A 27,344-nucleotide genomic window follows, 5' to 3' on the forward strand; every position below is an offset into this window, starting at 1 on the left:
GAACTTATCAACCTACCGCTCAGGTCGCTGTTGGAGATGCGCAGCGCGGCGTTCTCGGACTGCAGCGAGCGGTTCTTCTCCAGCAGCAGCACCTCCAGGGGCCTGGATGCATCCTAGACAGGGCAGAGCTGTGCTCATCGCGGGGCCGGCTTTCACCTGGCTCCGTGGGCTACCAGATCCCACGGCCCCTGCTCTGATCTGACCCGCCTCCAGCCTCCCAAGGATGCTCCATGCATGTGGAAACATTCAAGTTCCTTTCTGAAATCACTCATTCTGGTTGAAGGGAGTTTTCTCTTTCTAGGCTCACCCAGCTTGCAGACAGCTAATTATTCTCTTTTCTGTCCCCAGATCTGAGCGTCTAGACCTCTGCTTCCTTCAGTAATAGGACAGGTTGACACCTGTCAGAGAGCCCTGCAAAGGTGACCTGTTTTTGGTGCCAGCCACCGAGGGTTGGCTGCCTTCTGGGCCTCAGGAACAGGATGTCACGTGATGACTTAAGATTTTTTAATTGGCCACTGGGTTACCGTGTACCACTGTCATCTTGTTTCTTATCCACGTGAGGCAGTAGATTATAAAAATTCCTAAGTCAGTCCATTTGGGGCTGATCTGTAACACAATCTGAGAGTGTTTGTACCCACGTTCTTAGTACCTGCCCTTGTTAAATTGCAACTTCACATGAACTCAGTTAACCAGTTTGAAAAACACTGATTTTTCTCTTTTTGCCCCTTTTAAGTTAAAGATAATTTGGTTTAACTTCGTGAAATGTTCCTGAGGAGAAACAACCTCTATGGTGAAGCAGCGACATGATCGCGAAAAGCAAAGGGAGACCGTGTACCTGCGTCCCAGCTCCCTCGGCCGGTGCAAACTCCATGGACTTCAGGATGCTGTGTGGAGAGCAAGACAGAGCCGTTACCCCTGCTTGGACCTGCAGCGGGCAGGGAGGGGGGCAGTCCTGCTAATGCTCCCTGCGCTCCAGGAACTGAGGAACTGACAACTTTAACAACTTCGCTGGCAGCCTTATCCGATAGCGGCTCTGGAATAACTATTCAACTAGCAGTTGGCCAGCGAAAGTTTCTTGCCCAGCATGTAAATCATTCCATATGGAATCACACCAGGTCTGTTCGGAGTATAATTTTAAAGTTAAGTTGAACACAGACATAACATGGCTGTAAGTGGAATGTATTTGTAAAGCCGAGAGGGGCTGAAAAAGCTGTTAACAAGGAAGTCAGGAAGATAAACCTGCGCCCCCAGCGTCTGACCAAGAGTGAGGTCCCATGACCAGATGCCTCACAGGTGGCAGGGGACTGTCCTGGTACCCAGGCAGGGGAAGGAGCCACCACAAAGGTGTGGGCCACCAGGCTTATTTCTCCTTTGTCCTCCTTATCACAGAAGCCACTGTGGTCGTGGCCTGTTTCAACAAGTCCGAGAGCTGAGTGAGTTGGGGCGCCCAGGAGAGCTATTTGCAGAATGAGGCACACGTGAACGTTCTTTCTCTGGGTCCATGTGGCCCCAAGGAGCTCGGGTGCTCCCCTTACGCTCAAGAGGGCAGCTTCCATCCCTGGCACTGGGCCACCTGCGCTCCCCCAGCCCTGACTCGAGCCTTGGCCCTTCTTTAAGCTCCGTGGCAGTGCCATCCACTCATGTGGAAAAGTGCCCAGGGCCCTGGGGATCCCCTCTCTGCCACGGCCCCCAAGAGGTTCAGTAAGGAGCAGACCGCCCTCGGTTTCCCTGTGGTTGTGTCTTCATAGTGGCTCCTGTCGAGTAAACTAACAAAACAGGAACAAGGAGGAGCTCATAATTTTATTTTACGATGAGCTACTGAGAATAATAAGAACCCTGGGCCATGTTACATCAGCCGCGAGAAGAGAGGCAAGCAGTCTGGACAAGCTTGTCTTTTCTTAGTGGCTGTCACGTTGTTTGCAACTATATTCTTGTCTGTGAGCTTCTTTAGGATCATGTAAGAAAAGACTAAGTGTGTCTGAGTTTATACTAAAAACTGTGTCTCTTCATTTATTCAACAAATTTACCGACAGCCTCTTATGTGCCTGGCGCTGTGCAGAGTCAGAGCCACTCCTTGGCCTCAGGAGCCCTGCAGGTGCTTCTAACAGCACGAACAGGAGAAAACCCAGGCAGGAGATGCGTCTGTCTCAAGAGTCGTCAGGGTTTGAGAAGGGCTGTGAAGGAGCAAGGTGCTTTCTAGACTCTGGAGTTGTGGGGGGTGGTGGGGGAATCTCGGGGAGATGGGGGAGACAGAAAGGGACACCAGTGACTGTCCAGAGGGCGCTTGCATCACGAGGAAGTGGGAAGCCAGGGACGCATTTTAACAGAAAAGCCACCTGAATGGGGCTCTCAGAGACGCCTGTGTTTGGGGGGATGCTGCATATGCAGAGTTAACACGAGGGCCGGCAGGAGTGTGGGGGGCTCTGTTCTTGGAGGGGCTGAGAACCAGCGAGTGGCTGGGCAGGTGGAGCTGGGAGAGAGCAGAAGGGAGGGGCCTAGAAGCCTTGGCTCCTGGAAACTGGAGATGAGCTTGGAGGAGAAGGCATGTGGGATGGGCCTCAGGCTGGGAAGGGTGGGGGCCTGGCGAAGGCTTCTACGTCAGCTTTTCCGATTCCACACTGGGAGAGGGCCCACACGAACAGAGGGCACTCGTGTTTTCTTTTGAGGAGGGAAAGGGATGGGGAGGTGGGCACAGAAGTAAAAAGTATCCTCCCTAAGCTGGAAATAGGGTTGGGGAGGGGACAGAGCTTGAGGAGCTGGAGATGCAGAGAGCCGAGGGGCCGATCAAGGAAGTGCGCAAAGGCTGTCTGTGATGTGGGGGTGAGGATGTTCGGGGAGCCCTGAGGCTACTGACATGGGGTCGAGATGGTCAAAGAGGACTTCCAGTGGGCTTCCCCACCCACCCCCACCCCCACCCCAGCAAACTCAAGGGAATGAAATTAAGAATCCAAAGAACAGCATGGTGAGTGGGTGTTGGCTTATTTTAAAAGGAGAAATTAAAACTGTCAGCAAGAGAGAAAAGGGCTGATGGATGAGCAGGAAGGTGAAGGAAGGAAGGTACCAGCATGGCGGGGTCAGTCTGGAGTGATGGGGGTAGGAGGATGGAGGGGTGGGATGGAGTGGTGGGGGCAGTGGGGAGAAGCCAAGACCAGAGGTACCTCAAGGCAAAGGCGGGAGCTGCCTCCATCAGGCAGGGCACCAGGGGGTCTGCTGGGGAGGGGGGTCAGGGCACAGCTGGGGGCAGAAGGGTGCCCCGAGGGGGAAGCAGAGCCGGCCAACAGCAGGGGAGAGGACCCGGGTCTGCAGGCACCCCTCTGTAGAGTTTGGTAACCTGGCGATAGGGGCGGGGGCGGGGAGAGGCCGGGTGAGTCTCTTGAGGTGAGGGCTCCAGGTGGGCCCAGGGCAGCTTGGGGAGAGGAGTCTTGAGATGGTGGGAGGCTCAGGCTGGGCGGTGGGGCCTGGGGAGGGAACCTCTAGGCATGAGAGCGTGGGCGTCAGCACTGAAGCAGGACACGCTTTCAGCCGCTGTGTCTCGGGTGGAGGTGTGGCTAGGGAGGTGTGCACCCTTGGCTGGAACATGCTACCTTGCTCTGTTCTTCCATTTTGGGAACTTACAGCTATAAAATAAGCTCGTATTTTATATTTCCCATAAAGGCATATTGATTCCGTACATGCTGGCAGTTCTATGCTGGCAGTTTCTATGCACAGAGTCTTATAAACAGTCTGAAGAATTCTGAGTACAGACATCTGTGATGCTGGGCAGCCGAGGAGTCGGCCTAGTGCTGGGGGGTCAGCCAAGGACCTGGGTCTGTCCCCCCACTGGCACAGGGCTTCCTTAGCAAATGTCCCCAATGAGCACTGGCTTGTGCAGGGCCAAGCTGGCATCTCCACACTTACTTTAGCTCTTTCTTCACCTCTTCATAGTCAGCCTGTCCCTTGAGTTTTTCTTCCAGTTGCTGAAAACAGAGAGGGATTTTATTAGTGGTCGTGTCTGAAACAGGCTGGTGGGCTTAGCCATGGACTGAATGTGGTCTCCCTCCCACCAGATTCAAAAGCTGAGACGCTAACCTCCAGTGTGATGATGGTGTTAGGGAGGTGGGGTCTTGGGGAGGTGATGAGGTCATGGAGGGGGGTGGTGGAATCAGGGCCTTAACAGAGACCCCAGATTTAAAAAAAAAAAAAAAAAAAAAAAAGAGAGAGACCTCAGAGAGCGTCCTCGCCATTTTCGCCATGTGAGGTCACAGTGGGAAGATGCTGTCTGTGAACAAGGAAGGGAGCCCCCCAGACACCAAACATGCCGCTGCCTTGACCTTGGACTCCCAGCCTCAGAAATGTGAGAAGTAAGTGTCTGCTGTTCACACCACCTGGTCTAAGGGACCCGGTCACAGCAGGACCAAGGCTAAGACCCTTCGCTGACTGCGTCCCCTGTGAAGCATCCAGCATCCTGAGGCAGCCTAGACATGCACAGTGGAAGGTGACAACTGTGGAGTTGTCCCTTGTCCTTCCCTCATGGGGCTGGTGTTGAGTGGATGCGTACACACACACACACACACACACACACACACAAACGGCAGCCATGAGGTTCTAACAAAACTCAATGAAAATAGATGGAAAAAGTTAAAAAAAGTGAAAAAGAACAAGGAAAAAGCCTCTTTGTATGAAATCCCCCAACATGGCAAACTGGGTGAAGAAATGCTGTCCTAGCATTTTAAAAGCAGCGTGTGGCTTTTCACAAACTGCCCGAGGTCAGCTGATGAGTATGGTTAGTTGTCAACACCTCTGGTGGGACCCTGCTGATGAGAGTCACAGCTCCTTTGTCACTGGGGTCGGTACCAGGTATCAGGGAAATGCGTTTGCATTTCTGGATGGCATCCCCCAGATTCCAGGGTTTTCGGAGGAGAGATGGTCCACTGGGTAGGAGGTTAGGGGCTCTTCGGCAAGGCCCAGGGGCGTGACAGCAAGTTTCGTGGGTATGGGGATGCTCTGATGTGCTCCACTCAACTCTGTGAGCCCACGTGGCTGATTTCATTCAGAGCCCTGCAGGGCCTTCTCGCCAGGGAAGAGCCTTTGGCATACAGTGGTGAGCAGAGGGTGCTTCCTTCTATGAAGGTGCGTTTGGCCTAGTTTGTTCTTTATCTGCAACTTCATCCCCCTGTCTCCCAACCAAAGGAGCCTTTTGTGGCAAATAGGACAGCTTGACATGAAACACAAAGACTCAGCCAGCAGAGGGTCCTGGCCATTTAGCCTCTTTCCAAGCCTGGGGTGAACAACTTCCATCCTTGAATCAACAGCCCCTTCCCATCTGTACGGCTCTGGTTGCCTTTCAGGCTCTGCTTGACCAGCCATGTCTATGATCACAGTTTAAAGCCGACTCAGAACATTCTAGAATTTGGGGAGAAGATTCCCACCTGGCCCACCAGCCTTGTGATGCTCACCTGAATCCCATGTGCCCCCATTTAGCCCATCTTTTCCTGCAGTCTTTGTGGGTGGTTTCTTGTGTTTGTATTTTCCATTGTGGAGAATTGCTTTGCCCTCATTCCTTTTTCAGACCTCTGGCCAACTTTCTCTATTATGATGGTTTCTCCTCACAATCAAACGGGAGGTAGCAGATGCTCTTTTTCTGACAAAAGATGCTCAGAAGGTGCTCACGAAGGAGCGATTCTTTCTTTCTCTTCCCTGTGGTCGAACAGCGGGGAAACATTTCCTGTTACAAGATTACCCAGTGCTGCCGGGACGCAAAGCACCTTCAGAGGATGAGACTCACTGCTGCTGGATGCAGGGCACATGTAAAATGTGGTCGAGTTCACAGAATAGGAGACGGATAGGAAGAAGGATGGACATGGAGCTTTCGGACCTGGCACGGCCCGGAACCCAGAGTCAGTTCTGTCACTCACAAGCTGAGCGCTGTGGGCACGTCGATCGGTGGCTCATCCGTGAGATGGGAGCAGCAATGACCTCTGAGGGTTGAGCGAAAGGGAGGGAGACAAGGAGCCACTGCAGATGCTGGCACTGTGGGGCCTTTGCCACGGGACCACTGTTGCTGCCAGATCTCGGTGTGGGGTCCCTGAGGATATGTCTCCAGGCTCTCTCTGCAGACCTGAGATCGGCCCAGATCAGAAGGTTTTAGGCCTGGAATCTGTTTGGTTGAATATGAGTTTTCACGGAGAACTAAGCAGCTTCCACTGAAATTTCTGCTGTTTATCTGGAGGTAGAGTAGTCAGGAAGCACCCAGGACAGTGCCTGCAAACCTCGGTTGAGGAGACACCTGGATGGGGGCCCGGTGGGGCTGGTGCTGCCTCAGGACCTCTCCTGATGGACATGAGCAGGGCGGGAGGCACACGGTGTGGGCCCAACTCGGGGGGAAAAGCCCAAGAGCCCTCAGCTCCGTTCTTTGACCCCAGACTCTTTGCTGGGAGCCGGGAAAGTCTAGTTGAGGAGCATCCCTCCTGGATGGCAGCAGGCACTCCAGGCCGTCCCTCCACTGGAGAGTCTCCCCCTGGACTTCGCTGATGCTCGTTGCACTGTGGGCCAGATCCCAGGCCTGGCTCCACATCCCACACACCAACCATCTCATTTAATTATCTCAACATGTCTGCAGAGCATCTGTCTGTTTGTCCAGAGAAAGGAAAAGAAAAACCCAAAAAACACATGGGTTCTGCACTGCAGGCCTTGGTGGGATGCCTGAAACAAGTGCAGGAAGCAGTGAGGCGCTGGTGGGCTGGGGCCCGACAGACCCGAGCCAAGTCCTGGCTCAGCCACTGAGCAGGAGAGACCCTGGACAAGGCGCTTAACTTCTCGAAGCCTCGGTTTCTTCATCTATAAAATGGGGGTAACGGCACACATGGCTCAGGGCTTCATGAGGACTAAATGGGACAGCTGTCCCTCGGCACCTAGAGTGGGCTGGTTCTGGGACCTCTGAGGTGCCAAGTCCACAGATGCGCTAGTCCCTTACATAGAACAGCATGGGGCACTCGGCCCCGCAAACCCCTGGATGTGGAACCCGCAGACAGAGCGCCATGGGAATACTGAGCACCTAGCATGGTGCTTGGCACATGGGACTGCCCTCGGTACTGGTGGTGAGTTATTATGGCAGTTATTGCTACTTTATCCCTGGGCTGATCCTGAATATGGGCTTCCCTGGTAGCTCAGCTGGTAAAGAATCTGCCTGCAACACAAGAGACCCTGGATTGATTCCTGGGTCGGGAAGTTCCCTTGGAGAAGGGATAGGTTACCCACTCCAGTATTCTTGGGCTTTCCTGGTGGCTCAGATGGTAAAGAACCTGCCTGCAATGCAGGAGACCTGGGTTAGATCCCAGGGTTGGGAAGATCCCCTGGAGGAAGGCATGGCAATCCACTCCGGTATTCTTGCCTGGAGAATCCCATGGACAGAGGAGCCTGGCGGGCTGCAGTCCATGGGGTTGTAAGAGTCAGACACGACTGAGTGACTAAGAACAGCACAGCACAGCACTTCCTGAATATGACTAGACGGTTTCTGAAGACACTATATGGGTCTCAGGCCAGGGGCTCCATCTCTGAGGTTCTCCACATCCCCGTCTGCCACCTCCCAGCGCCCCTGCTGCTCTGGGCACATCCACAGAGAAGGACAGATGCCTGAACAGCTCTGGCTGTTCTACGCCAATGGCAGGAACGGCAGCCCTACATCTCGTGCTATGAACACAGAATCTGGGAAGCGGGTTGCCTTCCTGAGAAGCTGCTTGGGGGATGGAACAGGGAGGAAAGGTCTGACCTTGTACAGAGTGGGGAGGAAAGGTCTAGTGCGGAGCTGGGCTTCTAGCTCAGACCTAAATGGCTGAGCGGGAGCCTGGGTAATAGGCTTAGCCTGTCGGGCCTCACATTTCTCCTCTGGGGAAGTGGGCGGGTGAAAACATGGGTTTGCAAAGGACAGAGTTGAGGAAATGTCAGATGCACAAGTGCAAGCTGCAAGGGCCCCTCCAACACATGTCTTATAATATAGGTCATGTACATTTAATATTATAGGGCTTCCCAGGTGGTGCTAGTGGTGAAGAACCACTGGCCAATGCAGGAGACTTAAGAGACATGGGTTTGACCCCTGAGTCAGGAAAATCCCCAGGAGAAGGGAATGGCAATCCACTCCACTATTCTTGCTTGGAGAACCCTGTGGACAGAGGAGCCTAGCGAGCTGCAGTCCATAGGGCTGCAAGGAGTTGGACATGACTAAAGCGACTTAGCACGCATGAACTCACATTTAATTCTACCAAGCTTAGGAGCTCTGGAGCTTAATGGCTCCAGAACTTAGGAGAGCTCATCAAATGTTCCTTGAATTGCTAGAAGCATTATCTATACGAAGTTCTCAAAACCCTGGCTAAGACTCAAATAATGAGGTAATTTAATTTCAAATGCAAAGTATTTTGGTGTGCAGCAAATTAGGTACTAAATTTATAAAAGACATCTATCTTAGTCAAGTTATAACATGGGGCCTAGGGCTGCCAACTTAAGGGTCTCTGGCACAGAGACTAACGCAAAGACCCTCGAGAGGCCTGGTCCTCTGGAATACACAGCGAGGGGTCGAGGAGGCAACACGTCTTTGCCACATGGCAGACGGGGCCAGAGAGGCGATTGCATTGCTGTTTACCGGTGACTCCGACTCTTCCCTCCGGGGTGATGGGAGCCAGGCTTCTGGCAGTGCTGTCTAAGGACCCACAGGTCAGGTTAGGGGCATCGGTGTGTGACACCTCACCCTGACGTGGACCCTTGGGCAGAACCCAGTGGGTATGATTGGGCTCCCTGGCCCAAGGCAGAGGTCTGAGGTTGACTCTTCTGTGGGGGCTGGAACTAGACAGCGTGCCCCTCCTTTTCACCTGAACAGTGACCCTCCCCCCCGCCCCCACCCCAGGTCTCCATTGCTCCTTGGTGAGAGGTGGCAGTTAAGTAAATTTAGGGTCAGCTGATGCTAGGGAGGTGCTGGGGAGTACTAAACCAACAGTCGTCCCTTGGTATAACTTCAACTTTCATCCCTGGGCAAGAAGCCCAGACATGCCTGGTTGGGTGCTGCGCATGCTCTGCAAGGATGCTGGGGATGTGAGATCAAAAGGGGAGACGCCCACCTCCAGGCCGGGTGGTAGGGAGAGTGACTGTGACATTAGAGGCCTTGCTGCCAGCTGGAGAAGCGTGCTCTGGACAGAAAAGGGGGAGTCCCTGCGTCATAACCCCATCACAAGTCACCTCCAGCTTCCTCGAGCTGCGATCCTGGGTGACTCAGCACAGAGGGGACCAGAGCCGACTCCTTATGGGTCCTGGCTGGATATTTCAGCCACCTGGACATTGCAAGGTTGGCTAAGTGGGCCACAAGCTGGGGACCGTCTGCAGGTGAATATCAAGAGTCACTCATCCAGTGACCAAGGGCACCTGTGTCTAAGAGGATTCACCGTAGATTCCCGAAATTAGCTTTGGAAGCATTTCCAGTAATGCCCACCAGTCTACAGTGATTTACTTATGACCTCAATCCAGAGTCGGGCCTCGAGGCCTCTAGCACAAAGTCCCCCAGTTCCTCCCTCTGGGGCATCACAACAGCTGCGGCCCTGGCCCGGGGCCACCTTCGCCCCTCGTGCTTTCAAGATGCAGCCAGGACGAGGCTCAGGGAGGCTCGGCCCCCGGGCTCTCTGATGCTAGGGTGTCTGACGTTAGGAATTGCTCGTGCCATCCAGGGCGAGTGGGGGCCGTGGAGGGACACGTGTACAGGTCTTTCCTCTACAGCTTCGGGCTGGATGGATCACGATCATACCCACCAGCCCGGTGAGCATCAGCGGGACTGGATGTTGGAGCTTCATACACTGGGCCAGTGATAAGATGCTGGTTAAAATGCGGTCAAGGGCAGCCCTGCTGCAGAGGAAACATGGCTGGAGAGGGAACTTATGTAACTGAAGAGGGAGTGTCCACAATTAAAGCTGCTGAACGAGTGCAGAGAAGTGGCTGTCGGTCTTTTTTCGTCCTCACTCTGAGAGAGACAGTGGCTCAAAAGAACCCAACAGAACCTCCGGAGGTGGCCTGAGCGGTGTGGATGGTTGGGGAGGCTTGTGTGGTTTGGAAAAAGGTCCTCATGTGATTCTAACACATGGGTCAATGCATCCAGTGAGAACCATTGATCTTTAAAGCATCTGTAGAAAATATTATTTCTCCCCAGGGGAGACCGCCTCAGTGAGTCTTTCTTGTAGACACCTGTTTTAAATTGGAGCTACAGGTAGCCGTGTTTCCTGGGCTACTGAAGGGTTCTGACAGAAGACCCCAGAGCGGTGTTACCAGAGACAACAGCCTCATGATGGTGGTCAGGCTATTTCATTGGTTACGAGTACAGAATGATCCCTGACAAGTGGCATGGAGCTGAAGCACTTGTCAGATCAGACAGGAAGAAACGTCTCCCGCTTCTGAGTCCGTTTTGATGTCTGAAGGTTAGAGGAGGCACCACTGCCTTTGGATAGTGATGGCGAACTTGGCTTGAGAAAGTAGAACGTGAGGAGAGAGACTGGTAGACATCCAACCGGCAGTTTATCCTCATGACTATCAGTTATGGAGGTGAAGGGAAGAAAGTATTCAGTTGAAAAGAGAGGGGGCGTGTCAGGGTGCTCGAGAAAGCAAACCACTTAGTCCCCAAACATGTTTCATTACAGAGCACATACACCCTGGGGTGTCCTGGTGGAGAAGACCCCAGGAAGCTCAATACGTAATAATCTCAAGGCTTGTCCACTGCGCTTCTGCCCTTGTGAGACCGTCATCAAGCACATCACAATTTATCTCAGGTTGTGGTCAGTGTCCATGGTGAAACCACCCATCATACCGAGAGGCTGAGAGACAGCCGGAGGCTGTGGTGCCCTCGGCCGGCGATCCCAACCCGAGCCCCCAGAGCAGGTCAACACAGTCCAAGGAGGAAAGGACGGAGGAGGAGTGGTGCTGGTAGTGGCAGGAGGGGGAGGAGGAAACGGGAAGTCAGGGGAGGCTCCTGGCTGCTTCCAGAGGCCACCACAGCTGGCCCCAGACCCCTGGTGCAAAAGCATTGGGTTGGTTTGACAGGTCTCATTCATAAAATAGTTTCCTAATAATTGTTTTGCTGCTTAGTTTAGATTGGAGACTATAAATTGCACACATTAGGAAAGAAAAAAAGCCCAGGGAAGTATCTCATTCAATTAACCTTATTCCTCTGGGTGAGCAAGGCAGACGCGCTCGTTTGGGGAAGGCAGGCGCCTTCCGCGAGTAGGTCTGATATCAGGGAGAGCTTTGCTCCTGGCGACCAGGGGTTAAGATAATTAAAATCAGAGAAGTCTTGTTACTAGAGGATATGTTTTGATTATTAGATCAGATGAAGATAAGGGAGTAATAATTTTGGAAGAAGTATTGCCGAATTGTTTCATTAACTGCACAGTATTAAAGAATTCCCCCAAGATATGGGTAAAGAACATTAATTTGTGAAACTGCGTTTCATTTTTGGTGAAGGCAAACATTAAAACCTTAACTGATTCGGAAGAAATTGCTCTGTAATAAAACGGTAGGGTCTACAGCCTCCCTCTCATGTAGTCAAACGCATCACGGACTTGAGTCGCACCCTTTAGCTGTTAACAAAGGAGGAGAAGGAGAATTATCTGATAGTTATGCCTCTGCTGGGGTCAGAAACGGCTGTTAACACGAGAGAATGACATTGAATCTGGAAATAAAAAGTGGGAACTGGTACTCTCTGTGCAAGCTGATGAGAGAATACGCAACACCGGCGAGTTGAACAACCATCTCCCTGTCCTGGCAGGACCGTGTCCTCGGAGGGGCCTGGGCACCAGGAAGTTTCTCAGGAGGTGGAAGAGAAACCCAAAGAGGCAGAGAAGGGTCTAGTGAGGGTGAACTGTGGCCGCCCTGGTGCCAGCGAGGTCAGGCCAGCGAGCTGCCAGGAGGACAGACTTGCTGGAGACTAAGTGCTGCCTCAGAAACATGGTCATGAGTTGAGAAGGAAAAAAAAACAAAAAAAACCTCAACTTAGAAAATATCAAAATGGGGCCTAACCACATTCTAGAATTGCTTTACATAAGAGAAAGTTTTCCTGACATTTTTTACGATTAACTGTGATCCACTTTCTCTTGTGCACAGGGACTATAATTGGCCGTTGGTCGCTTATCCATTCACGCCCGTCACGAATGGGCGCTGAGTGGAGGTGGGGGGCCTTGTGGGCGGACGGCAGAGCTCGTGCCTCTGCCCTCACTGGTCCTGTCTCTTTGTCGTCAAATAAGATCCCACTGAGGAGTCCTTGCTGGCTCTGATGTGTGAGTCTAGGGTGCCAGGACCACCTCCAAATTATGCTAACTTCAACAGATTGAACATACCTTAAATAAGTATAATTTAAAAAATACAATGTAGAAGGTTCTGGGTTCTGAATTTGGGACACAGATGCACGAGACGCCGCAAGAGGACACAGTTTTTGGCTAGACGGCTGAGGACTGCGGGTGGGAGATCAGGGGCAGATCGTGGGGGCTCTGGGCCCTGGCTCCTGGCACAGGCCAGCGGGTCAGAAAACAGCCCTGCAGGTCGGGAGCAGGGCCCCCCAGGATCGGTGCTGACTTGCCCGAAGTGAACCCTTGGCGTTCATTTTGTTTGGGCACAGGGAGGGCTGGGGTCCCAAGGGGCTGGGCCCTCCTGAGGCAGCCTCCTCTAGGAGCCAGGGGAGGCCGGCAGAGCTGGGCTACTGTGCTCTAGCCCAGGCCAGCGAGCTCATAGCCTCGGGTCTAGCACCAACAGCCTCTGAGTCCTTGGACGATCAGCAGGCGCTGTGGGCGGGCAGGCCCCCAGGAAGGGGGTTTCTACCATGGGCTGCATGAGAGGATGGCCGACTGGCAGGGATGTGCCATCCGGGTCAAAGCCCGTCCTGCCTCGCTGTCTTGGGCTTTAGGACTCTGCTTCCAGTCACCTCACAGGGGTCAAGGCTGCCTTGCCTGCTGTCAGTCAAGACACGGAGTCCTCCAAACAAAAGCCTAATGGAGCTTCTGAGAGGAGGTGAGTCCAGGGGAACCTCATGCCTGCTTCTACTGTCCTCACTGGAGGGAGAGACTCAGGCTGATGGCTGGAGCTCGACCGAGATAAGTCCCCAGTAGTCGCTTTTGCTTTTAAAAGGAGAAGGAATTTTAACCATCACTGTTACAGACAACAAGATGGCTTTGAGGTGAGGCACGCTGCCATGGTCATTACACAGTGGGGTGAAGTGCCCTTTGAAGAGCTCAGGGTGCCGGTGGGGAGCCAGACGCCATGTGCCCTCCAGGACCATGTGTGGAGGGAGGTGGTGTGTGCACCGCCCTCCCCGGCCCCCCGAACTCCCTCCCAGCCCTCTGATGCCCTTACCTTGAGGGTGCTGTTCTTGGCGCTCAGCTGCTGCTCGAGCTGGGAGATCTGGCTGGCCGAATTCTCACGCAGCTTGCTGAGGTTGGCCTGTAGTCTCTGCACGTCCTCCACTAGCTGGGCGATCTCCCGCTCCTTGGCGGCCAACTCAGCTTCCAGGCTGGAGCGGGTCAGCACCTCTATGGCCTGCTCCTGCGGAGGACAAAGGAGATGACAAAACCGCTCCGGCTTCGGACGGGTATGCGGGGTCGGTTGTCGATGCTGGTGGCCGGCTGAGGTGAAAAGCAGGCGGCGGGAAGGATGTGGATGGTGACGCGGATGAGACGGCAGCACCTCGTGCCTCTGCTCGGACCTGCCCTGCCCATCGCCCTGCCCCCGCCACCTTCCCACCTGCCTGGGAGCTGCCGCCTGGATTCGTCTGTTCAACAACCATTTACCGAATACCCACCGTGTAGCAGGCACACGGCAGAGGACAAAAGGACAGAAGTCCTGTCCCCATGGGGCGGGGCAGGGTGGGCCTGAAGGTGAAAGTCCCTCAGTCGTGTCCGGCTCTTTGCGACCCCATGGACTATACAGTCCATGGAATTCTCCAGGCCAGAATACCGGAGTGGGTAGCCTTTCCCTTCTCCAGGGGATCTTCCCGACCCAGGATTTGAAGCCAGGTCTCCCGCACTGCAGGCAGATTCTTTACCAGCTGAGCCACCAGGGAAGCCCAAGAATACTGGAGTGGGTAGCCTATCCCTTCTCCAGCGGATCTTCCTGACCCAGGAATCGAACTGGGGTCTCCTGCACTGCAGGCAGATTCTTTAGCAGCTGAGCTATCAAGGTGCCTTAAATACGCTTATTAGCAGCATGGAGCGTGTTGGATGGTGATAAGTGCCATGAAAAAACTGAAGCAGGGATGGGGCATCTGGGATTAATATGTCAGGAGAAACCTCATTGAGATGGTGACTTTTGAGCAAAGGCCTGAAGGAGGTGAAGGAAACGGCCCTGCTAATGATGGCTGGGGACGCCAGAGGGGAAGGTTCTGAGGATGGCTTCTGGGATATTCCACAGCATTCGGACTTTTCTACCACAAGATGAGATTCGGTACCCTTTTGCTTTATTACTATATTATCTAGAAGCTGAGATATCATTTGACAAGTTGATTCTCAGAGTTGGCAATTAAAAAAAAAGCTAAAAGATGTGGAAAATGCATTATTTGGGGTTCCTTTGCTTACAAATTCTTTTGATAATTGCTGTTTTAAAAACCTTACTCCCCACTCCTCAAATTTGCTCATTTTAGAAAATATGCAAAACAGGGAAAAGATCTTTTTTAAAAGTCAAATTCATAACTCCACTTCTCAAGTAGGAGAGCAGTACTTTTATCAGGTTTTAAAAGTAACTGTAGCACCTGAATAATTCTGGGAGCTTGACTGCAGGGCAGAGCGCTTCTGGGTATGACTGACGGGGGTGGGGAGGGGAGGATGGCTTGGTCCCCGTGACAGCAGAGACCTGGGGGTGGCTCACACTGCGGTCTAGAATGCCACCATTCCCGCCGAACTCCGGCCCCTGGAAATGCACTGCTGCATGCCGTGGTCTGGCCTAAACTGGGGCAGGAAACTGTGGCAGCTGCAGCCCCAGTTGGCAGGGACGGCCATGCCATCCCACATGTGACATGCCTGTCACAGGGTTCTCACTTTTGGGGACAGCTGGTCACTAGGGAAATAATGTTTCCTATCTCCCTCCCAGGAAACTTAGGCCTTTACCATGTAAGAATGTGAAGCTCTGTGGGCAGTGTCTCTAGCCTGCATGACGTTGTAAAGTAAGCCCTTCACTTCCCCTGACTTCTGGCAGATCTACCCGTGGCCCTGGGGCCCCAGTGAGCATTCTCCCGCCAACTTATTAAAGAGGCACATGCTGTCCAGACCAGTTCTGTTCAGACTGTGCTCCACGGACCGGTGCCAATTCATAAACCATGGCCGGTACACAGTGAGACAAGCACTGAAATGGAGAATAAGCGTTTAGAAACTTTTACAGCAATCTGATTTTGCTGTGACATTTTTATTGTCTTTTGTAAAACAGTCTGCAACAGATTGGAAATTAGAAACAAAACAAAACAAATAAAAGCATCCTTAACCACAGAGAATTTAGGAAGCTCTGCCCTTAGACAACATGGGCAGGAACTGAAGTCAGGAGCCAAGGGACCGCAGAGAAGTCTCCCCTGCAGCGAGGACAGCAGAGGGGCCTGCGGATGAAGGGAGGGTGTGGGTGGACGGGTGAGCCTGTGGGAAGAAGAGGGGCTCTGTCTCCGGGCACAGACGCCACAGGTGGGACGGGGTGGGAGAGGTAGGGAGCAGGGCACAAGGAAGCGGTGACCGATGCTGAGGGGCCGGCTTGAAGAGGACTGAGTCTGTTGGTACCTGAAAGTGACCACTTGGGAAGGCGGCCGGGGGCCCGGACTTAGCAGGGGGATGTGATAACAGTGATAAAGGGAGGTCAGCCTTGTGGTGGGGGTAGGCTGTGCTATGGTATCTAATTGAACTTATTTACCAGTCTTCCAGGGATGAGGAATGGCAGCCATAGAGACTGTGAAAGTGCTCTTAGGGAAAGAATCTGTAAGACAAACTGGAAGGTGACCTGGGGTTTTCAACGGGTGAGTGCAGGTCACCACATCAGAGACAAGGGGCTCAGAAGACATGTATAAAAACAGCAGCTCTCAGTGTGGCCCTGGACCCAGGATGGGGGCAGGGGACGGGCTGTCCCAGGGGATGGATGGTGACTCAGCTCCTGGGGCCCAGCCTGTCTTGGCCCACAAGTCAACCACGTGAATGTAGGCATGCCAATTAATTTAGGAACAGCCACAGAGTGCTTATTCGTAACAAAGCAAACATCATTCGTGTCTCACATAAATTATGTGAGATGAGATGAGGTAATACACCATAAAGCAATGGGACCTTAGAATTAGGATAGGAAACACCACCCTCCTCCGCACCTGAATGTGCTCACTCCCATCTCTAGCACAAGGGCATTCTGTCGTCCCATCATGTAGACACAGTGGGAAATGGAGGGAGAGCTGGACAAGGGCCTGGGAGTGGACCAGGGGCTGTGGGTGGAGGAGAGGCCCACACCTGGGTGATGGAGGCGTGGCCCGCTGATCTGTGGGCACCAGCTCAAAGGAGATGGTGGGACAGGGTCAGGGAGAGGTGGAAAACTGCAGGAGGTTGGCCTCTGGCAGTTCAGTAATAAGTAGTAATAACTGAAATTAATCAGTTGAGATTATTATTGAGAAATGTGGACCCAAGGGACCAGGACCACTGCCTCCCTCGTGTCTGTCTAGGCCTTGACTTAGCCACACCCAAATCCCTTGGTGGTTGTTTAATCGCTAATCATGTCCGACTCTTTGTGACCTTATGGACTGTAGCCCATCAGGCTCCTCGGTTCATGGGATTCTCCAGGCAAGAATATTGGAGTGGGCTGCCATTTCTTTCTCCAGGGGATCTTCCTAACCCAGGGACTGAACCCTCATCTCCTGCACTGCAGGCAGATTCTTTACCGCTGAGCCACCAGGAAAGCCCAAATCCCTTGGGGGCTTTAGCAAACACATGGGGCCTAGCCCTGCGGTGGCAGCTGTGGTTCAGGGGCCTGGGGTAGGGCCCAGGGACTCCCCAGGGACATGGCTGGGGTCCAGGGTCAGGACCCTGGCTCGGACAAACCATGGAAGGACAGAAACTGACTTCCCTCAGCCTGACAACAGGCCCCTGGGAGCACCAGCATGGGGTCCCGAGTCTGTCTTGGGGGACTTGCCCAGGCTCCAGGCTTCATATATAAGGGCCTGTGTCCCACCATATATAAGGGTGCTGGGACTTGGGGGTGGGGGTGTGTTTCCAAAGGGGAGAATGAATGCAGAAGCAGTAGTGGCTGAGGGAGTCCCCATTAAACTCTGTCCCTTGGAACCATCTGCCTGCCTGCCAACTCGCTTGTGTGGACTCTCGCAGGTCACATAAATCCTCCCACAGAGACCAGAACATGAAGACCGGACAGAAGATGCCAGATAATGATCTCTGCTACCCTGCAGCCATTTTCAGGTGAAATACGAAAAAGATACAAGAGTGTTACTCAACGTGCGGGAAACCTGACGTGCGGTGATGGTGGGCCGGGATCCCAGCCTATGAGGCAAACGCTTGGAGTCTAGGCTGACCTCTCCGGGGAGGGCCGAGGGACTGGGAGGCTCCATTTCCCTTCCTCCTCATCACCCTGCTATTCCTGCCAATGCCAAGTGGCCAATGTAGGTGAACTCCATCTGGTTCGTTCACCTGATGGACAGGCGTTTAGGTTCAAGGCGGCCTTGTGTGGGGCATCAGAGCCCCGAACTAACATTTTCCTATAAATACTTGCCAAAGAGCCTGCATATCTCCTGTCTCCTTGAGTGCGCACGAGTGTGCACCCATCCAGGGTGGCTGGATGGAGGGGGAAGAAGGGGTGGACTTTGGAACAAGACAACCTTGGGCTCACATTCCAACTCACTCATGCTTTAGCTGTGTGACCCTGGGCAGATGACTTAACTCTTCTGAGCCTGTTTCCTCACATACAAAATGAAGGCAACAAAACTGTCCTCTAACGACTGCGGCGTCATGAGGCAGAGAGGAGATAACTGTTAGGAGCCCTGCACGGCCCCTCAGGGTGGAGGAGCAGCGCCTTCCGGAATTGGCGATTCCACTAAGACCCCAGTGGCCCGGGATCTTTGGCTTCTGCTGGATCTATAGCCTCGACTGTTTCTCTGATGAGTTCTGCCAGCCAAGCCCAACAGACTTTGTGCCGCTGGCCCGGTTTCCTATGTTTGCTCGTTCGCTCCCCGACTGGCTGGGGCTGGAGCTGCTGAGCTACGTGGGAACGCACCCCCAAGGGGAGCCCTGGCAGGGTCGCTAGCGGGAGACTGAAGCGGTGCCATGTAAACACTGCACTTAGCCGATGATGAAGTGTTTAAGCACCCCGAGGATCCACAACTTACTTTACCTGCACAAACACTCATTTCCTTCTGAAATGTTTTGGTTGCTACAGTCCAGGACTGTGCCAGGAACCCTCTCAATCACAACTTGTAGCTCAGGAGCCCCGTGTGGACACAGGATGCATGGCCTTCTCTCGAGGGCCCCAAGTGACCACAGAGGCCAGGAGAAGCCGTGTAAACACCATCCTCGACGGCTTCCTCCTGCCATGGCCGTGGGGCTGGGTCCCGTCCAGGTGAACTTGGACGAGGGGCCATTTTGGGCAAAATTAATACCAGAGTCCATTAAGTACAAAGGCTGTGATGGTGCCTTAAATGGAAATTTTTTCTCTGTATCCTGAAATGCTTAACTCATGTTTTAGTTAAATGTGAACTTAAAATCTCGTCTTACAAGGGGTCCTCACACTAAAGCTTTGCTTTGGATCCGTTCCTGGGGAATAATTTTAAAGCTCTGGTCTGGGGTGGATGCAGCCCCTGCTCAAGTCCTGGCTTGGACACTGGGGCCGAACATTCTGGGACGAGGGGTTTACGTCCAGGGAGCTTCCATTTCCTCATCTATATAAAGAAATGACAATACCCCGCTTCATGGGCTGGGTGGTAGAGAGGCTGTCAGAGTGATGTGTCACTTATTACAGCAGGACGTCTCCCCCTCGACTGTCCTCTCTACGGGGAGGGCCTAGCTCGTCCCTCCTGGCTCTCCCAGTGTCCACTGCGGGTCCCGGCTCACGGCAAGGGCTCTCCAACTGTCTGTTAAGTAAAAGGACAGGGGCTTCCCTGGTGGTCCAGGGGCTAAGACACTGCCTTCCAAAGCACAGGGTGTGGGTTTGATCCCTGGTCAGGGAGCTAAGATCCCACATGCCTTGTGGCCAAAAAACCAGAACATAAAAACAGAAGCAATGTTGTAACAAAGTCAATGAAAACTTTAAAACTAGTCCAAGTCAGAAAAGAAAAAAAAAAAAAAAAAAACTTAAGAAAAAATAAATAAAAGGATACCGACAAGTGTGATTCACCCATCATAGGCCGTCAAAGCTGAGGGGTCCTCAGGATCACTTCCTCCTTACTCTGCACGCCGAAACTCAGGCCTGGTAAGTGTTACCACCTGAGTTCACATCACTGGATATGAACTAGTGATGGAGCTGGCTTGGAAACTGGGGCTCCTGGACCAGAGCGCTGATGCTGACCACAGAAGACTCGCCACTAAGGTTGTCGGATGATGGATTATGTGGCGGGACTGGCCTCGCTCAGAGTAATTTCTAGAACGCTTGTGAAAACCTATTTTATGGATGGTGCCACTGAGACTCAGGGAGGTTAAGCCACTTGCCCCACGTCACACAGCAGATAAACTGCAGAGCTGGGGTTGGAACCCAGGGGTTTGGTTCCAGGGTCGATGGTTGCTGCACGGCACTGAAGAGCCTGAAATCCAATAGTTCAAAGCTGCCCTGATTGAGCTGGGAAAGTTCCAGCTAAAAGCAGTTTCCATTAATCTCAGGAAAATCAAGAGGCAGAGGACTGAGAGGTGTGTGCCTGGCTCCTCGGGATCGCGCGCACGTTGGGCGAGGTCCAGACTATCACGCAGACGCAGAGTGGGTTGCTGCGTGATCACCTCCCTTGTTCCCCACCCCCACTCCCATCATGAAGCGTTTTTTACTCTGGAAGGACATGTCCACAAGAAGACCAAATCTCCAAACTTCCTGTGCAGTATCGTTAAGCCTTCAGCTTGGGAGTGCCGCCCATCTGCCAGCGGCAGCCCCCCAACCCCCACCAGCCTAAGCGGGGGGACGCTCTCTGCGGGCTCTGCACCTGGTGGCGTCACCCTGACCACCAGCACCAACGCACCGCCAGCAAAGCTCCCCCTCTGCCTCAGTTTCCACCCCCAGACTGTCACAAGCATTCTCCACCAAGACAGCGGGACTATTTCAAATATTATCCCCGCCAAAGGGATGCTCTACAGCCGAAGGAGAAAGTGGCTGTAACACAGAGGTGCGGGTGCAGGGCGACAGGGTCCCCACGGGGCTGGGCCACCCACCACGTCCGGTGCCTTCTGGATCTGGGAGGCCAGCTGGAGAGAGTGGTTGGCTGACGAGAGCTGCTCCCTCAAGGTCTCTGCCTCTCTTTGAGCCACCTCTGCCCTCTGAAGGAAATGAAAAGGGTGGAAAGAGAAAGTACATTCGGTTTAACAACTGACAATTATTACAAGAACATTCATCAATTCATGCCTGACTGACTATAATTGATTTTCCTAAACACTCAACCTAATAAATGCTAGAAAAAAAACACAGAGAATGTGATGGATTTTTATTTTAAACAGTACAAGGAAGAAATAATTGAGCGATTATGACAGTAATTTAACGCTAGGAGCAAGGAATCCCCTGCTGATACTAGCGCTCCGGCCCACTGAATTTCCCAGACTGAATAAATACAAGTGGAAATGGAGTCTTTTGATTCAATTTCTTTCTATTCTCATAGACCAAGAAGATTTTATTGCAGGATTACTCCTGGGAGTAATTCTCACGGGTAAACAGTGAATTAAAGACACTCTGGCCATTCTCCTCCTGAAAACACGCACAACGTTGTGGTTGTTTTCCTCTAGCAAGTATTTCCATAAACGGACGGGGTGTAAATGCCACTTCTTTTGTGAGAACCAGGCTTATTTCAACATATTTAACCCTTCACCCAACCAAGCTTTCTAACGCTGAGGCTGGCCATTTCCAGCCAGCCAGGCCAGCAAGGCGTTGCTTGGGGGGCGAGGATGAACAGAGGTGCCCACGGGGAGGAGGTTGCAGGAGAAACAAGTGGATGCTTCTGTCATTTGCTGTAATTCCTGGCCAAGGACACCAGTGCCCCTGGACAGCTAACCAGGATGTCCCACCGGCTGGCGAGGACAGTCACTCCCATGCCTGTCACCTAAGAGGGTGCCACGGTGCAGTGGGCAGGAACTGGGCCTTTGGATCAAGGGATGAGGACAGGTCACGTAGTTCAGCTCACCAAGCCTCCACCTTCCCATCTGTAAGATGGGAACACTCTCTCCCTCCCAGGGACTTTTCAAGGATTAACACCCAGAAGTACACTTGTCCAGAAGTGCTTTGTTGATGGGCTTGTCCCGACTTGACAGTTATGACTGAGACGAGACGCAAAGACAGGTGGGAAGCAGTCACTAACTGACGCTGGGCACACGGTCTGAGGTGTGATCGCTGCTTCTTTCTGCCAGTCGTACATGCTGCTCACAGAAAAGATGAACGAGAAGAGCCTGGCTGAGTAAGGCTATTTCGTGTGTTTTATTGTGTGGTGTGACAGCGTGTACCTACTAATTGCTAAGAAAGAACTTTTGAAAAGAGAAGTACAAAGTTATCCTGCCCAGTACTCGTCGATCTGTCTAGATGTATGAGGATGGGGTTTGGCAGCCTCGAGCGGTCCTGCGAGGGCAGTGTGGCCTCAAATTACGGTATTTCTAACAGTGGCTACTCCCACTCAGGGTGGTGCTGGAGGCTGCCTGCCATGCTGCTCCAGGAGCTCTCGGAATTGCACTCCATCTAATTCCCACGGCGCCTGGCCAGGCCTGTCTGTGCTCGAGCAGCCGCCTCCCACCCTCTGCTGCAAACTGTCTTGAGGCGCCCATGTTAGGAAAGGCAGCAATATGACCAGTGTGGCCAAGATGCTGGTGGGCGGGGGTGGGGGGCTGGGGGGCTCATGGGTGACGATAACTGCAGGAATGTCTCCCCTCTGGTGAAAAAGATTTCCCCCTGAGTTTGTTCCCAGATGGGCCATGCCACGTGTTTTCTAATACTCAAGTCAAGTTCCTGAAGATGTTCTGGAGGAGGAAATGGCAACCCACTCCTGTATTCTTGCCTGGAGAACTCCATGGACAGAGGAGCCTGGCGGGCTACAGTCCATGGGGTTGCAAAGAGTTGGACACGACTGAGCCCACGCACACACTAAGAAGTTTACTCTTGTCTTTCTCCTCAGTTACACTTTTGGGCATAAAATCTCCATGGCTCTGCAGCTAATCCCGCACAAAGCTGAACACCTGGAAATCAAAACAGGCCTCAGAGCCGGTGGAGGAGAGAGTGGAGGCCAGGAGCTGCTGCGGTGAGTGAGCCTCTGTAGCTGTGGACGTAGCCCCACCGTCAGCAGCTGAGGTGGAAGGAAGGGGTGCTATGCTGGGTTGGCTCCCTGACATCACTTGTTTCCGAGGTCTGCCGTTTACCCCTTGACCACAGTTCAATCGGATGAAGCTTCGTTTCTAGAACCGGAACCAACAACGAGAGGGGCGGGCTCTGGGGCTGGTTTCTGATCCGCATGCCCAGACAGGGGCCGTGGGTGCGGGAGACACGTAGCTCCTCGTCCCCACTGATGGCAGCCTCCTCATCCTCTCTGCAGAGGCAGAGCCAGGGCCGAGGCCGGGCTCCCAAGCTGGTGGCACCATGGATGTGATTCAACGGCCCCCCACGGTGAGGACAGAGCCTGGTCAAGCCTGGGCTGCCCTCCTGAGAGATCTGCTGGCTGTTTCTTTTCTTTTTTTTTGAATTTCTAAAAACCTTTTTATTCTTCCTTTCAAGAAACGAATGCAAGTGGTCAGTTTTAAAAAGCTGGCCTAAAGATGCTCCCTGTGTAGCTGCAGCCATCCTAGTGACTGAACCAAAGCTGCTGGCTGTTTCTTACTCTCTGTCCTTTTCTGAGAAGCGAGGGCAAATGCTGGAAGCACAGGGAAAGTAAACGGGAGTGGGGCAGGGAGCGGGGAGCATGTGAATGAATGAGAGTTTTGCTGTGCATGGTGGTGGTAACTCCGTCCATAGAGATAGATAGAGCTGCCCTGCAGGACAACCAAAGAGATAACACAAGCTAGGTGCTAGCAGCACCCACCACGGGGTGAGAGGCATCCAGTGAGGAAGGATGAGTATTATTATTTTGGCCTCCTGGCATGGGCTGCCTTAGGTGGCAATTATTCTTTCCTTACCTTTAAAATGAGGACAGTTTTTAAAATTTAAAATCTTAAAAGTTTCAGGGGACAATTACCAGAGACCAAAGCTCGTCTTCAGGTGAAACTCTTAGCTCTCTTCAGCTGTCTGTGACCAGGAAGGCAGGATGCTTTGTTGGCTGTGGGCACTTTGTTTCAAGAATTCTGTTAGTCGAGCCAGCACAGGGCAGGGACGATTCCGCACATGTGACACTGGCTCGGGCGGCTGCAGCCCAAGGCAGGGGCGGGGGGCGGGGGCTGGCGATACTGGTCTTGGCCCGGTGTGGAACATGAGCCCTGGGCAAGGTGGCTGTGCTCCCGAATTCTCTCAAGGGGTGTGTCTCCTCCCCCAGAAACAAGGCTGGGAAGTGAGGGAATCCTCCCCACCTCCCCCGTCAGGGAGGCTTTCCTGTTTACCCATTTAAGGTGTGGCTTTGAGGTCCCTGATTTTATATGGTTGATAGTGGTGGTGGAGGTGGTGTGTCTCCGATCTAGCCTTCTGCCCAACCTGGCCCAAGGCTCAGGGACACCGGAGCTGAGCAAATCCCTCCAGGGATGCGGCAGCCACGGGAGTGGCTGGGGACGTGGTCTGAGGGAAGGCTGTCCCCCCTGTAGGACCTTCTCAAGGCTGCTGAAGCAAACTCCCACACATTGAGTTTATTATGTCCCACAAGTTGATCACATCACTGTTCTGAGGTCAGGCATCCGCTACGGGGCTCACTGGGGTAAGATCAAGGTGCTGGCAGGGCTGGGCCCTTCCTGAGCCTCTGGGGGAGGATCTGTGTTCTGGCTGTTTCCAGCTCATAGAGGATGCCCGCATTCCTTGGCTTGTGGCCCCTTCCTCACTGAGGCCTTCAGCACCTGCAGTGGCCAACTGAATCCTCACATCCCCTCACGCTGACCCCTCCTGCCTCCCTCTCTGCCTCTGCGGACCCTGGGGACTATGGAGGGCCCACCTGTATAATCTCACACCTCAAGGTCAGCAGATTAACAGGCTTGATTCTGCTCTGCAGGTAAGTGAACATACCCGCAGGTTGTGGAGTTTGGGATTTGGACATCTTCGGGGGAGGTTCTCCTGGCCACCATATTCCTCGAGTACAAATAACACATTTGGACCATTTCTGGGAGAAGGCAAGGTCTCCTTGGGGATGACCCTTCAACCTGTTTCCCTCCCTTGAAGAAGAGAAAGGGGAGCAAGACTACAAAGACCAGCGATAAACTTTCCAAGGGAACAGATGCCATTGCTCTGTAAAGCACACAGCTAATTTCAGGTCACCCTTCCAAAGCAGCACCACCCAGTGCTGTGGGGGACAGCTAGGGCCAGAGGTGGCCCCACTTCAGTGATGCTATTGGAGGAAGGTCAGAAAAGCCCACCGGGAGATTAACTGCCATGTGTCCCAAGCTGGCCCGGTACTGGTGGCTGGAGTCCCGTCCAGGCTTCCTGCCTGCGTTTCTGGGGGATTCGATGGATATTGATTTGAATTTCTCCTTTCAAGGGTCAGCCAGGCTGAAAGCTGGACCTAACTCAACGCTATATAAACCCAACTCCTATAAACTTAAAAATTGTCACAGTCCGCTGACTGCTGAGTCGTGATTTCAGAAAAGCCAGAAGAGCAAATTTCCCTACCTCCTCCTGCCCCCAAAGCTCTGAACTTTCTGTTGTTGTTGTTTTTAGTCTGTAAGTCGTGTCTGACTCTTTGTGACCCTTTGGACTGTAGCCTGCCAGGCTCCTCTGTCCACGGAATTTCCCAGGCAAGAATACTGGGGTGGGTTGCCATTTCCTTCTCCAGGGGATCTTCCCAACCCAGGGATCGAACCCGGGTCTCTTGCACTGCAGGTGGATTCTTTACTGATGAGCCACCTGGGAAGGCCCTCTGAACCTTAATAGTCACCAGTAAAGACAGTATTAATACAAGCATCTCAAAGTTGAACAAATAGGTGTAAATAAACCCGTCTCCTAATCGCCTGGTGCTGATTCTCTTCCACTTTTCCTCACTAGAAACAGAAGTACTTTAGCTATAAAATAGAGCTTCAGGTCTCAGTAGAACGTTTTGACTATAAACCCAGTGCAAAAATAATGTTATATGCCAATGAACTAGCAAATTGCTCCTCCCGGGGCTCTCCCCTGATGGGAAAGGCACAGAACCAGATGTCTGGCTGTGCCCGCCCTGGTGCAGCTCCCGGTGCCCCTCCTCCCTCCTGCTTCCGCCTCTGCCTTGTCGCAGTGGGGCAGAGCCCTGCCCTGATCCATCTCAGCAGCTGCTCACTGCTCTCCCGGCTTCCGGTCCTTTCACGCCCCTCCGCTCTCCGCCGTCTAGCCAGAGCAATCCGTCTAGAACTCAAATCCGGCATCTCACTCCTGCCTGTGACGCTCCACTGTTCTCAGGATGAGGCCCCCTGCCCCAAACCTGGCTGGAACCCCTCCTCTGGGCCCACGTTCCCAAAGTGGCTTTTAGGAACAGCCTGGAACCCTTGAGTGCTTCCTCGTCCTCCCGGGTGCCCTCCTCCCTATCTACCCAGGAAGTTTTTCTCCTCATTGAGTCACCCTTGTCAACCTGCTGAGTCATTGAGTCCAAGCACTTTCTGTTTGCTCTGTGTCTGATCCTCCACCTCACACGCTCAGTGAGGTCTGGCCCATATCTGCTCACATAGCTCTTGACGGGGAGCTCACTCCTTTCCAAGGCATCTCCAGGTACCTCTGGAGACTCATTGTTAAGAACAAGCTTCCCTGCAAGGGATAACGGGAGCTCCCTCCCATTAGCCTCTGCCCTCAGCCATGACAAAGCCCGACCCCTTCCCTGGCCAGTCCTGGAGAGCTGCAAGGCCAGAATCCACAACTACCACCGTAGGCCTTCCCCTTTCTGATCTCTTAACATCCCAAGTTCCCCATGTGTCAAGTCCCTCTGTTTTCTTTCTCTGCTCCCCAAAGAATAAAGATGTCCCCAAACCTCCTGGTTTCCCTCCTTGAGGGTCCCTTCCCCATCCTGGCCATGGAGTGGACCCTGAAAGCACTCCTTGAATGCCTGCCTTCCTTCCAGGTTTCTAGGACGAATGACAATTCCCTGGGCATGGACTAATTGCTACAGATGGGTGCTGAATCATCACCTCCTTCATTCCAGAGACTATTTCTATTAATGCAGCCTGCGGTTGCACTAATCTCCTTTGGCAGGCACATCCGGCTATGAACTCGCTGAGTGGCTGGTCAGGCTCTCCTGCACCTCCCCATACCTTCACCGTGCTGGTACTTCCCTAGGGCGGGACTCTGGGATTCTCCCTGTGAAGCTGGCTATGTTAGCAACTACGGAGCACGAGTTAAGGCACTCACTTCCAGGCATGTGTGCATGCATGCTCAGGCGTGTCCATTTCTTTGTGACCCCATGGACTGTAACCTGCTAGGCTCCTCTATCCATGACATCTCCCTCTCCAGGGGATCCTGCTGACTTCAGGGATTGAACCCACGCCTCCTGCACTGGCAGGCGGATTCTTTTGCCACTGAGCCATGCAGGAAGCCCCCCACTTCCAGGCATTTTACCTCTGATTCTACAAATAATCCTGCAAAGGAAGTGCAGGCAGACCTCCTTTTATCGTGCTTCTTTTTATTGTGCTTTCCAAACACTGCTTTTTGCAAATTGAAGGTTGGTGGCAATCCTGTTTTTCCAATAGCTTTCTTTTAAAATTAAGGCATGCATGTTCACTGTTTGTTCGGACACACTGCTATTGCACATTTAACAGACTTGCAGTGCAGCATAAACGTCACTTTCATCTGTACCGGGAAGCCGGAACATGTGAGTGACCTGCACTGTGATGCCCGCTCTGCTGTGGTGGCCATGAACCTGAAATCTCTCTGAGGTCTACCTTGCACTCGCTATCATTCCCTCCCTCCCTCCCGTTTTCTCGAACATTAACAAGTTGTTTTTTTTTTTTTAAATTAAAAAAATTAAATTATGGTAAAATACAATCCCATAAAATACAGAATCTTAACCATTTTTAAGTATAGATTTTATAGTAGTGTTAAGCATGTTCGCATTGTCGGGCAACCATCTCTAAAACTTTTTCATCTTG

The 27,344-nt window shown here is 52.9% G+C and overlaps 1 protein-coding gene across 8 annotated transcripts in view; it reads right to left on the bottom strand.

Annotated features, from left to right (window-relative positions):
- The window catches only part of CUX1 (cut like homeobox 1), a 348,366-nt gene that overhangs the window by 73,200 nt on the left and 247,822 nt on the right, over positions 1–27,344 (bottom strand). For 6 of the 8 annotated variants that reach the window (XM_070460259.1, XM_070460254.1, XM_070460258.1 and 3 more), the window contains exons 10-14: positions 20,355–20,459; positions 13,348–13,536; positions 3,898–3,956; positions 836–884; positions 17–113 (exon numbers count right to left, since the gene is read on the bottom strand). In XM_070460259.1, the coding sequence (XP_070316360.1) occupies positions 17–113; positions 836–884; positions 3,898–3,956; positions 13,348–13,536; positions 20,355–20,459 (499 nt within the window). The remainder of the gene's footprint in view (positions 1–16; positions 114–835; positions 885–3,897; positions 3,957–13,347; positions 13,537–20,354; positions 20,460–27,344) is intronic. The other 2 variants (XM_070460260.1, XM_070460255.1) reach the window with 1 other exon arrangement.

This window comes from Odocoileus virginianus, chromosome 33 (assembly GCF_023699985.2).
Source record: "Odocoileus virginianus isolate 20LAN1187 ecotype Illinois chromosome 33, Ovbor_1.2, whole genome shotgun sequence".
NCBI classification, from domain to species: domain Eukaryota; kingdom Metazoa; phylum Chordata; class Mammalia; order Artiodactyla; family Cervidae; genus Odocoileus; species Odocoileus virginianus.